The sequence below is a fragment of the Saccopteryx bilineata genome, chromosome 11, assembly GCF_036850765.1.
Source record: "Saccopteryx bilineata isolate mSacBil1 chromosome 11, mSacBil1_pri_phased_curated, whole genome shotgun sequence".
NCBI classification, from domain to species: domain Eukaryota; kingdom Metazoa; phylum Chordata; class Mammalia; order Chiroptera; family Emballonuridae; genus Saccopteryx; species Saccopteryx bilineata.
Genome location: NC_089500.1, coordinates 62,535,256 through 62,547,820, shown reverse-complemented (window position 1 = coordinate 62,547,820; position 12,565 = coordinate 62,535,256). Strand labels below are relative to the sequence as shown.

The following is a 12,565-nucleotide window of genomic DNA, read 5'->3' as shown; positions in this document are numbered from 1 at the left end:
TAGTTTCCTGCATTCAACACCCGGGACAGACGACGACACCGGGCCTTACTGAGGCTCCCCAGGGATGTGGGCCCCCTGCCTGCAGCAGGGAGGCTGCTGTCTCTCCCAGCCAGACTTTTAATTCAATTAGGTTTTGTGTAGCCGACATTTGATGAGTCCCCTCTTAGGACCCAGCCCACCCCCAGTACTTTCTGGAACGGATTTGTTCTGGGACACAGAAATGTGCTTAGGCCAGCTCCTGCCTTTTGAGACCCCCACCCCTGACGGTCCTTACCCCTACTTCCAGTTCCACCAGCTGGTACAGCAGCTATGACTGCCAGGAGCCCCGCACACAGGCTTTGTCCAGGGTGTCCCTGCAGCCTCTGACGAGGGGTCTGTGCTGGCAGGGTGCTGTGGGAGAGTGCTGTGTCAGCTAGCAAGGGCGACGCACACCTGTGGGGTGGCAGCCAGTGGGCTTGGGTGCACAGAAACCCACCTACTGGCCTACGGTCCTGTATGGTGCTACTGGGGGAGCCCTGGGGGAGTGTGGGGGCAGCAGACGCTCTGTGAACCCAGAGCAACTCTTTCCCTACATCATAGATGGGAGCTGAGGCCAACACAAGTTAGAACACAGGCCAGAGTCCTCAAGGCCACCAGACTGGGGCTTTGAACCCTGGCTTCGACCCACTATGCCAGCCAGAGCTCACCATGCCCTCTGGGGTCAACCTCTCTGCTGCAGATCCCTAAAGTCTGGTTGAATAGCAGCGCCCCAGTCTGCTCTCAGCTCCTTTCCTCGTTGCTCACACCTGGCCCCATCTTCATAACCTTTTGCCCCCAGGGACCTCTTGTCTCTTGTATGTGCCCTGACTGGGGATTGAACCCTCAACCTTGGCATATTGGGACAACGCTCTACCCAACTGAGCTACCCAGCCAGAACTTTCTCCTGTCCCTAGTCGCCACATTTCTCCCAGTACAGAGGCCTGTACTGGCGCTGGTTACTGGAATTCACCAGCACCGTGAATGGGGCAGCTCACCCTCCGTCCGGCCTTGTTTTGTGAGTGAGGAGACTGGGGGCTCAGGGAACCCGCAGAAATAGCTTGCTCACTCCTCACCTTACCCGGCTCCTGACGAAAGCACTGTAGTGATGTCGGTCAGTGAGCTGAATGGCATCACTCCCAGCAGGGTCCCAGGCCCCGCCAGCCCGCCTGCTGGCCCACTGGGGCAGATGAGAATGTAAACAAGAAGTATTGAGAGCGCCCCACTTCTGGGCCCTAGGCCTGTGTTTATGTAGCACTTGAACCAACTTTGGGGTCTTCACTGTCTGCCATGAAAGCCCTGAAGCTTTCTGCAGTTCCCCTCAGGTCTATAAAATTAGTCTACCCTTATTGCAAGACCCTAGCTGGGGAAAGATGGATTCTCCGCTGTCTCCATGGTATTTAGCTTTTTAAGTTGATATTTTATAACCAAAAGAAGGGAAAGGGTGGGGAGGAGATGTAGTAAAATGTCCTTGAAAGGCCTTTTTGCTAATAGGCAGCACAGCTTCCACCCCAGGTTCTGGCCGCCCGGCCATTGGAAGGCCGACAGTGGACTGTCTGTGTTCCAGCTTGAGAGAGACCCTCAGTGGTGTACAACAGTGGTCCCCAAACCCCAGGAGGGAGGGGGAGGAGGAGGGAAGAAAGGAACAGGAGGAAATTTGGGGGGTGAGTGGTATGATTAGTAGCTTGATTGTGGTGATGGTTTCATGAATATGTACGTATAGCCTAATTTCTCAAATGATGTACCTTAAATACGTGCATGCTGTTGTGTATCGGTTGTGCCTCCATGAAGCTACTGGAAAATGAAAGACCACAGACACAGCCAGCACTGCACACCTCCCAGCAGCCAAGGTGTGGTGTGCATTGCGGATCTACTCCAGCGTGCAGAGAGCACCCCGTGTGGGCCGCAGCTACAGGGAAGGACGTGTTTCTGCCATCGTGGGCCTTCTATCCCGATCGGAGGCAAAGAAGAGTAACAAACAGAGCTATGACATGCATCAGAGAGAGCTCTGCTCTCTGAAGACAGAGGCAGGCCAAGGAGTTACAGAGGAAGGGGGCTGTGGTGAGCCATGGCATCTGGGGACACTGCAGGCTCGGAGTCCTTGACCAGGGCCCTTGCTGGGCACTAGGAGCTGGCAGAGAGGGAGCACCCTGCCTCTGCCAGAACACAGTCCACAGGCAGTGGGGCAGCAGGGGTGCAGACATTCGCTTTGCTTCGTCCCTAGAAGCGGAAGCTTTGGTTTGTTCTCATCTACACGCCGTGTGCGTGGCAGGTTCCCCATGGAAGAAAGGCGGACGGCACTGCGAACCTGGTGAGGACTTGCTCGCTGACACACACCTGCCTGGGTTGCCTGTTTGCTCACAGTAGTGTCTATAGAAGATAATTATCTGAGAAGGGTGGGAGCTCCTCGTGCAAACACTGTCCTTTTTTTTTCTTGGCCAGCCACGGTGCTGGGGCAGGTCTTATGTCTCCGATACATCTGTCTCCATATAGCCAAGGCCTGGGACCCACTGTGCCCCAGCTTCTCCAGCTTGGCACGAGGCAGCCATGGTCTCGCTTTGCAAAGGCCCAGCAGACTTGGGTTTGCATTTCTGCTGTGCCGCTGACTCGGGTGGCTGCAGCCCGCTCAGGTCTTTCTTCTGAGCTCAGCTCTGCACTCTCTGAAGAAAGAATGAAAACCCTTGTAGACCAAGGTACTCATGGGTCGGTGAGGCCCCCTAATGCCTCGGTGAGCATAGGCTGAGGGACTCTGAGGGGCTAAGGGGCCATCGGGGGCCATGGGGGGGTGGGGGGCTATGAGGGGGATGAGGAGTCATGTGGGGCCAAGGGGCTGTGAGGGGGATGAGGGACCATGGGGAGCTGAGGGGCTATGAGGGGGCTGAGGGACTATGGGGAGCCGAGGGGCTCTGAGGGGGCCGAGGTGCTGAGGGGCTATGGGATGAAGAGGTGCTATGAGGGGCTATAGGGGAACTGGGGCCATGGGGGGCTGAGGGGCCATGAGACGCTCTGTTTCTCTTTGGCAGCAGTGGCTGAGCTGGGCCTAGGAGATGGCAATGAGTACCTTCAGTCGTGGAGAATGTGGACGACTAGTCCACGGCCACTGGCTCCTGGGCACCCCCTGTGCCTGCCTGAGCTGCTGACTGTGAGTGGGTGGGCCCGGCCTCTCAGGCGACGGGGTTCCTGGGAGCTGGGGTGTGTGGAAACGCATGGGGAAACATTTGAGGCTGGGGATATCTGTTCGTCCTGACTCCGCTGTCCTAGGAACCGTCTGCTCTCAGCTCACCCAGCAGCCTTGCCAGATGCCTGCTGTGCTGCAGTGGCAGCAGCAGCGCCCACCCGCAGGGCCGAGGCCCGGGCGGCAGCGCCCGCCCGCAGGGCCGAGCCCCCGGCGGCAGCGCCCGCCCGCAGGGCCGAGGCCCGGGCGGCAGCGCCCGCCCGCAGGGCCGAGGCCCGGGCAGCCACAGCCTGCAGCGTTGCTGTGCAGGAGCCGAGTGCAAAAGGATGAGGAGGAGTTCACGTGCGGGAATGAGGTTTCTGAATGGTGAAGGACTGTGCAAGTGGAAATGATTATTTTTATCATTATGTGCATCCAACTCATCCATCACACGGAGAGGAGGAATGCGAGTACCTTTTATCTGGCACTATGAATCAAAGAGAATAGGATATGTTTTTTCAAAAGGATTTTAGGGTAAATAGGACAGTTTCTCCTTTTCAAAACAATTCATCTGGGGTCCTAGGATGAATCTGGGGTAGATGTGAGATGTTTCTGAGACTGAGGACCACCTGGCCCATGGGGGTCGCCAGGAGTGTCCGAGAGAGCCCAGTGGAGGGAGCAGGTTCTGCCCCTGATGAGCTCCGGCCGCCACGCTGCTGCCCTGCCCGCGCCTGCTCAGACCTGACCCTACCCCCAGAAAGGGCCCCGCCTTGTGCAGGGGCCTACAGAACACGAGGAGCTCCCCACTGCCTCCTGTGGCCCTTGTGCAGCACCCTGTATGACAGAGGCCAGGTGGGGCACAGGCCCTGTTCCAGAGGGCAGCCAATCTCAGGGAGAAATTGTGTCAGCCCTGCTGAGCTCCCGTGGGGGAGGGTCTTGTCTTGGACACTCATGTACACACACGCACACCCCTTCTCTTTTACCTAGAGGCCCCGCAGCTTCCTGGCACAGGCCCTGGAGAGGAGATGGGCAGGACCGGAGGGCTCCCTGGAGGGGGTCTCCTGGCTATGCCACATCCCCCAAACGGAGTATCTGGGCTTCAGGAGAGCTCAGGAGGTGGAGAATAACACTTTGGTCTTTCCCATTCTCAGTCTCTTGAGGAAAGGTTCAAGATGAACACAGCTCGTAATGAAGTCGGGGTGTACCTGACTTTTTCATGCACGTGTATGTTCCTTCGTTCGGCCCGGCCTCACCAAGAGGCAGCGGGCTATGCGCTCTGCAGAGGGCCGGGAGAGATGGGACTTCTGCTGACAGAGACAGTGGGTGTCACAGAGAAGGGGGCAGTGAGGCTGTGGAGCAGATGCAGGTGTCACAGGAAGGGGGCTGTGGGCAGGAATGCGTGTGCATGTAGCAGGATGAGGCAACAGAGACCAGGTTCTCAGAGGCTCCTCATGGGAGGGGAAACCAGAAAGAGGGTGAGGAGGGTCTGGAAAGGCTTAAGCGTGTACGTCATCCTCTCAGCCTGGGGTGGGCAGGGAAGCTGACAGGAGGAGAGTACCATTAGCTGTCATTGGACTAGTGCTGGGGCAGGTGGGGCATGGTAGCCTCGCAGAGGCAGGGGCAGGCCCTGTGGCTTTGGGTTCTCAGCTACTTCTGTCCTACGAGTTCTGTGACCAATGACAGATGGCCTGTACTTCAGTTTCCACATCTGTAAAGTGGAGAAAGTGCCTCCCTCGTGTTGCTGCCAAGGGGCTAAGCCTGTTGATTCACATGAAGCGTTTACAGCTGCCTGGTACACAGCCTAGGCCAGGTGTCCCCAAATTACAGCCCGCAGGCCGCATGCGGCCCCCTGAGGCCATTTATACGACACCCGCTGCACTTCAGAAGGGGCACCTCTTTCATTGGTGGTCAGTGAGAGGAGCACTGTATGTGGCGACTCTCCAACGGTCTGAGGGACAGTAAACTGGCCCCCTGTGTAAAAAGTTTGGGGACCCCCTGGTAGGTTCTGTAGGTGTCAGTGGTCGTGAGTGCGATGACGACAAGGGGCTGGCCATCGTAACAGTTCTAGTGCCTTCTATCATCTGTAAGATGGACTGGTCACCTGGGCGGGTGTGGCGGCCTTGGCCTTGACCAGCACACACTGATGCTTCCTCTCTTGGGATGGGTGTGTGGGAACAGGTAATAGACGACTACAGCGTGATCGGCCGCTCCCTGTTCAAAAAGGAGACCAACATCCAGCTCTTTGTGGGGCTCAAGGTGCACCTGTCCACCGGGGAGCTGGGGATCATTGACAGCTCCTTCGGCCAGAGTGGCAAGTTTAAGATTCACATCCCTGGTGAGTATGGCCATTTCCTCTTGCTCTTGGGTGCTGGCAGGCCGGTAGAGATGGCGGCAGCAGCGCCCTGTGGTGCCTTCTGTTCCGGGTTCTAAGCCTTCCTGTGCTGCATGCAGAGCGCAGTCCCCTGTGGCCTCTGGTCCCACCCACTCGTGGCTGAAGAGCCTGGTGTGGAGTCAGCCTCTGTTTCTGAGCCAGTGTCAGGTCTGATAGGGGTTCACACTTGGACTTCTCACGTGGCTTGTCTGTGAAGTGGGGATAATACTGCTATGACCGGTGGTTTGAAAGGAGAGAGCTGGTGACTGAGACCGCAGCCTTGGTAGTGGTAGGATTTCCCAGAGTGTGAGTTGCCACCTCCTTTCAAGACCAGCAGCCTCTGCCAAGCCTCCACTCGGTCTGAGTTGGGTGTTGTACATAGTGGGGTCAACGTGTGTGTTTGCTACTGGAAATAGCTGTCCCGGCCCTTCCCGCAGTCCTGTGCTCTTCCCATACCCGTCTTCCTGTCGTCCTACTGCGTACCAGACGTAGTGCCGTGGTCGGGAGGGGACGGGCGTGCACACACTGAGTGAGGCTAGACGGGTGTAGAAAGACCAGCTGGGGAGAGAGTCGCCAAGTGTGCTGTCTGGACAGGGCTGGCAGGGAAGACCTTCCTAAAGAGGGCATGGTACAGTGGAGGCTGGACGGGAGGGAGCCAGCTGCCCGGATCCTGACGAAGAGCAGGCCAGAGGGAGGGAGACCGGTGGAGGAAGCTTGGTGTGTGCTGAGGGCAGGACATTGGGCAGGAAGGGCCTGTGCGTGGAGATGTGTGGGTAGGTTTTTGAGTGAAATCTCCAAATAAGGTGGTCCCCTCGCTCCAGCTAGAAAGTAGGACTCCCAGATGCGGCCAACTCACCAAGCAAGCCAGCACCTCCTCTCCCTCAGGCCTGGCTGGAGCCCTGCTTCCAGCCTAAAGCCCAGAGGGCCATGAGTTTCATTTGTCCTCTCGTGAGGGAGAACAGTCCACCGGAGCGCTGTTTCCCGGCACTGGGCTTTGCTGTCTGGCTGTGCTCTGAGGCCTCAGCACCCTGCGGAGAGACCCCTGGGGTCTGAGGTGGCGCACCCTCGGGAACCTCCAGCCTTGGCAGTGGGCTTCCAGCCTCTACCCTCCTAATCCAGTGCTCAGCTGCTCCGATCCTCACCTCAGCCAAGCCGGGGCACCCGCTGCCTGTGTGGATGCCAGGGAATGCCCTCAGGGCCGGGGCACCCGCTGCCTGTGTGGATGCCAGGGAATGCCCTCAGGGCCGGAGCCAGGCAGAGTGCAGTCCTCAGTCCCCAGCGTCTTGGGCCTGCACCTCTGCGAGCTCTCTGGGGAGGCCGGCTGCAGGGTGCTGGGAGGGCAGGAGCAGAGCTGCTGGGGGGAAGGGCTGTGGGCTGTACCGAGTGCCTGTGCCTTTCCCGGGCTGCGTGGACTGGGTTCTGTGGGTGCAAAGGGAAGGACATGTCCGTTTGCTTCTTTCGGGGTGGGTAGGGTCATGCTGTCCACCCTCAGCTCGCTATTATCTCGCCCCAGGCACACTCAGGGTTGGGGTGTTCCCAGCACGGGCCAGAATGCAGGAGGAGTCCTGTGTGGGGGCCCTGGGTTCTGGGTGGGAGTGGAGGGAGGGGAGATGTGGAGACATGGTGACGCTGCCTCAGTCAACTGGAGTTCACATTCCTTTGTTAGTTCAGTGTTGTCTATTTAATAGGTCTGCTTCCTGTTTGTGGCTTTTAAGCTTTTTATTAAAAATAACTGGTCAGATTCCTTCATCCCACCCACCCCCACCTCCTGCTTGTCTTTTCCTGCAGATTCCTCCCATAAAGAATTACTTTTAACCTTTTTGAAGTTCCTTAATTGTGAAAGAGTCTTCAGTAAAGCCAAGCCATGCCGTGCCAGGTGGAGGAGGACAGAGCCGTGCTGGCTGCAGATGGGGAGCGCTGGGGTGGCGCACCCAGTGTGTGGTGCCGTGATTTTCAGCCTTTCTCCACTTGGGGACTGGCGAAAATAGGAGAATTATTTCAGGGACTGCTAAGGCAGAAATCATCCAGAGCAGAAATGAATGGTTAACTCTTTTTGCAGACCAGCATGAAATTTCTGGGGAACTGGCGCTGGTCTTCAGACCAGGGGTTGAAAATCCCTGTTTTAAGGCCCCCTGGAGCAGGGAGCAGCTCAGGGACTTGTCCCAGACCTTGGCTCGTGGATGCAGTTGGGTTCAAAGGCAGCTTACCAGCCTCCCTGCTGTCTCCACAAGGTGACCTCGCTAGGGAAGGCAGCCGGAGAGCCCTCTGGGTGTCCTCTCCCCTGCCCTCTCACTGCCCAGGCCCAGGGCTCTGCCCTCGGGTAAGGGGCCAGGTGCTAGTGTCCTCTTCCCTGCCCTCCCACTCCCCAGGGCTCTCCCCTCGGGTAAGGGGCCAGGTGCTAGTGTCCTCTTCCCTGCCCTCTCACTGCCCAGGCCCAGGGCTCTGCCCTCGGGTAAGGGGCCAGGTGCTAGTGTCCTCTTCCCTGCCCTCCCACTTCCCAGGGTAAGGGGTCAGGTGCTAGTGTCCCCTTCCCTGCCCTCCCACTGCCCAGGGTAAGGGGCCAGGTGCTAGTGTCCTCTTCCCTGCCCTCTCACTGCCCAGGCCCAGGGCTCTGCCCTCGGTTAAGGGGCCAGGTGCTAGTGTCCTCTTCCCTGCCCTCCCACTCCCCAGGGCTCTGCCCTCGGGTAAGGGGCCAGGTGCTAGTGTCCTCTTCCCTGCCCTCTCACTGCCCAGGCCCAGGGCTCTGCCCTCGGGTAAGGGGCCAGGTGCTAGTGTCCTCTTCCCTGCCCTCCCACTTCCCAGGGTAAGGGGCCAGGTGCTAGTGTCCTCTTCCCTGCCCTCCCACTCCCCAGGGTTCTCCCCTCAGGTAAGGGGCCAGGTGCTAGTGTCCTCTTCTCTGCCCTCCCACTCCCCAGGCCCAGGGCTCTCCCCTCGGGTAAGGGGCCAGGTGCTAGTGTCCTCTTCCCTGCCCTCTCCCTCCCCAGGCCCAGGGCTCTGCCCTCGGGTAAGGGGCCAGGTGCTAGTGTCCTCTTCCCTGCCCTCTCCCTCCCCAGGCCCAGGGCTCTCCCCTCGGGTAAGGGGCCAGGTGCTAGTCGATATCAAGTGGTGACCTCAAGACCTGCTCATCAGGCCCAGCCAACACGTGCTTTATGGGAGTGTGGGCCTAGGCATTCAATTTTACCCGATTTAATTTTTATGTAAAATTTCCTCATTAAAAATTAAAATGGTCTGAACCAAATAAAACATGCCTTTGGCAGGGTTTGGCCCATAGTGACTTGTAACCCCTAGTGGAATTTCAGGAAGGACACTTGGGCCTCAGACTCGGGAGTGGGCGCTGAAATGTAATATGCAGCTACAGATGCCAGCCTGAGAGACAGGGCTCCGGACACAGGTCCACGGCGTGTCGCAAAGACATTCTGGAAATTAGAGAGGCTTAAAGGACAGCTCATTCTGACACTCAGGGAACGTTCCCAGACAGTCCTGGGGGACCTCAAGGTTGAGAAACCCCACGTTTATACAGCTTCTCCCTTCAAAGAAGCTGCCCTGTGTGGCTAGGAGCCCTGTGAGAGGAGCCGGGAACCATCTGGGGCACTGTGGGTGGAGAGAGTGGTCGTAGGACCTGGCCAGGCGGAGCTGAGGTTCCTGTACACCAGCCTCACTCCTGCCCATGTCCTCACATCCCGGTGCTTCCTGAGTGCTGCCTCGGTGCAGGAGCTTTCTGTCAAAGCTGGGCTTTGTTACCTGTGTCTCAGGGGGGACAGAGGGACAGAGGAGGTGTGCACCTTGCCCGTGGTCCATCTCGGTGCACAGAGCCTGCCCTCACCACTCGGCCCCTAGAGAGTTTCAGAGAGCTCGGCACCATGGGGCGCACACATGGCTGAAGACACCCCTTGCCAAGAGGCTGATCAAGCATAGGGCCTGGCACGACCAGCACTGTCCTGCTCTTCCCGCCCACCGTCCGTTCTGTGGCAGTGCCTCGAGCACCAGCTCCCACTGTGCGGGCAGCCTGGATGCTGGCCTGGGACTGCGTCCCCCTGTGCAGGGGAAGCAGCCACTGATGAAGTCCAACCAGAGAGGGTCAGTGAGAGGGTAAGTGGGCTTGTCACTCCTGACAGCCACAGGTCACTGCTTATTGACTCTGGGGGTGACGATAGGCATAGGTACCCGGTTCGTCTCTGAAACACTGTCTCGTAACCCTGAAGGGACCCGGCAGGTTATGTGTTCCTGGGTAGGCTGCGGCAAGCTTCCTGCGTGGCCCGAATTCATGGCAAGAGGCCCGTCTCCCACACGGTGCTCCAGGACCTGCTAGCTTGGAGAGGGTTGTGTGTGGTTTGCTTTCGCACTCTGGTGGGGATTGCACACAGAGTGCACGGAGCTTACAGCCCTGCTGCTGGGAAACGCTAGGCCCCAAGTCCCTCACTGGGGCAATGGGCCTCACTGCCCCTCATCGATGACCACACAAGTTACAGCAAACGAACCTGACCGTGTCACAGAACTGTGGGCAGATAGGCCCCTTAGAGAAGCCAGAGCATCAGCGATTGAGACCCCAGCCCTTAGTTGCCACAGCACCAGCCTCCTGTATCCCTGGGCCGCCCCCACTTGTGTGCCAGGAATTTGTATGGCATGGCCAGATTCTGCATCAAACCCTGACATGGGTCCTGCTGATTTTCATTTAGGGTCGCTGAATTTTGGTGATCTTTAATAACTTTTTATTAATTACTAATCACAACCTAATGGATTCTCAGCAGATGAGAAAAAAAGGAGATCTATATTATTCTGTTCTTCCAATAAGAACCCAGAAAGAACTTCTGTTTACTCCTCTTCAGTGGGAGGCAGCACTCAGGAGCCTTGGCAATAGTCAGAAAAGGGCCCTAGGAAATTCCCAGAAAGGCTGGCTGGGACTTCACCCCCCAGACTCGGAGTATGCCCATTGCACAGATGAGGAAACCATGGCTTGGAGGGTGGGTAGCAGTGCAGCTTGGCATGTTCCATACTAGTAAGTATCAGAGCTGGAATTTGAACCCAAAACACCTGCCCGAGACTCCCTCAGCCTTGATTTCTCATGCATGGGGCAGGTTGTAAGGTTTGAAAGTGCATCTCTGTCTCTTGGGCTGTGTGGCAGAAGGGAACTGTCTGGTCATTCTGCTTGGCAGGCCTGTAAGCAGAGGGCCTTTGAGGTCACTGTCAGTGGGACAAAGAGGCTGCCATCTGGCCCCTAGGAGAGTAGCTGGACATCAGGAGAGACAGCCTGCTCACCTTTGAAGAGTGTTCTGAGGAGCGTCCCTAAGCCTCCTGGCATCTGTGTCTGCACCCTGAGCCTACACCCAGGGGTTCAGGGCTCAGCGTACCATCCTGGTCACAGTTTGCCAAGCCTGAAGGGATGGATTTCCATGGAACAGGAAGTGTTGCTTGTGTGAATGAATAAATGAAGGAGTTCAGTGAAACAGACTGGAATGAACAAATGGATGAACCCAGGCCCGTGGGGGCCAAGAAGCCTGGTGCTTAGTATGCGCCTCCCCAGAAATTCTTCCACCTCAGGCAGGCACCAGAGTCATTACCCCCGCAGCACAGCTGTCTCCTAATAACATGCCTTTGGGGGCTCTAGTTCTTTAAAGACAACTATAAAGAAGGGGGCACTAGTCCATCCAATTCCGCAAGCTCCGGGCTCAGGGCTGACAGTCCTGCCCCAGGGCACTTCCCTGTGGGAGAGAAGAAGGCATGGAGCAGCAGTTCCCGGTCAGCATGGTGGGTGGCCAGGAGTGGGCCATCTTGAGGAAGAGTCAAGCCAGGTTTCCAAGAAGGGGTGCTGTCCAAGGAGGGGCTGGGAGGGAATAAGAAAAGGAAGCCCATGGGGAAGGCTGGAATAGGAGTGCGATGTTCTCTCTTTTTTTTTTTTGTATTTTTCTGAGATTGGAAACGGGGAGGCAGTCAGACAGACTCCCACATGCGCCCGACCGGGATCCACCCGGCATGCCCACCAGGGGGCGATGCTCTGCCCATCTTAGGGCGTCGCTCAGCCGCAATCAGAGCCATTCTAGTGCCTGGGGCAGAGGCCACAGAGCCATCCTCAGCGCCCAGGCCAACTTTGCTCCAGTGGAACCTTGGCTACGGGAGGGGAAAAGAGAGACAGAGAGGAAGGAGAGGGGGAGGGGTGGAGAAGCAGATGGGTGCTTCTCCTGTGTGCCCTGGCCGGGAATCGAACCTCGGACTCCTGCACACCAGGCCAATGCTCTACCACTGAGCCAACCAGCCAGGGCCTGCGATGTTCTCTTGAACGCTGTGGCCAGTGGGAAAGGCCACAGGACTGGGAATGCAGGCCCTGCCCAGCTCCTGCGCGAGCTCCGTGTGTTGCACTTGTACCGTGGATGTGGGGACTCTCACTGTGCATTCTCCTGGGACCTCGCTTCTCTCTCACTGTCCATGCCATTCTTCAAGCCCAGACCAGCCCCCTCCTCTGTGGCGATGTGCCTGGTACTCCTCTCTGGCCCCACAGCAGTGCCAAGAGCACTTGTGTGGGGAGGAGGCCTGTGCTGGGAAGGCAGGAAACACCTCTGTGTAATCTAACTTATCCCACCCTACAGGTGGAGAAGCAGGCCCCTTGCTCATGGCTGGACAGTTAGTAAGAAGCCAGAGTCTCTGTTTGCCTCTTCAGTCCCCAGCAGTGCTGCTCAGTAGCCACCAGGAGTGAAGGGCACAGAGGTCAGAGCCCTTCTAGCCCTCTTTCACAGGACCCAGGTCCAAGGAAACTACTTCAGAGTCCTTGCAGCAAAAACAGTGGGCATACAACGTCACCTTTGTGCTCCAGGACTCACAGGAGTGGCCCGGGCCGCCATTCATCTGTCTTTCACCAGCTCTTTATTGAGCCTTTGAAATGCCAGGAGAAACAGAGTCCAGGCCAGGGAGAGAGGTTCTGAACGTGGCTGTGGAAGGCAAATGCCGAGCGCCACCTTGGCCTGAGTGCTCAGCAGGGCAGCACCACCCCTTCTGCGTTGCTGGCTCTCGCTGCCTGGCATTGGTTTAGGAGG

At 57.7% G+C, this 12,565-nt stretch overlaps 1 protein-coding gene across 4 annotated transcripts in view; it reads left to right on the top strand.

Moving 5' to 3' along the window:
* Positions 1-12,565, top strand: part of EEFSEC (eukaryotic elongation factor, selenocysteine-tRNA specific) — a 305,909-nt gene that overhangs the window by 253,460 nt on the left and 39,884 nt on the right. For 3 of the 4 annotated variants that reach the window (XM_066247187.1, XM_066247190.1, XM_066247188.1), the window contains exon 6: positions 5,348-5,504. The exons of the other annotated variant lie outside the window; for it this stretch is intronic. In XM_066247187.1, the coding sequence (XP_066103284.1) occupies positions 5,348-5,504 (157 nt within the window). The remainder of the gene's footprint in view (positions 1-5,347; positions 5,505-12,565) is intronic. 4 annotated transcript variants of the gene reach the window in all.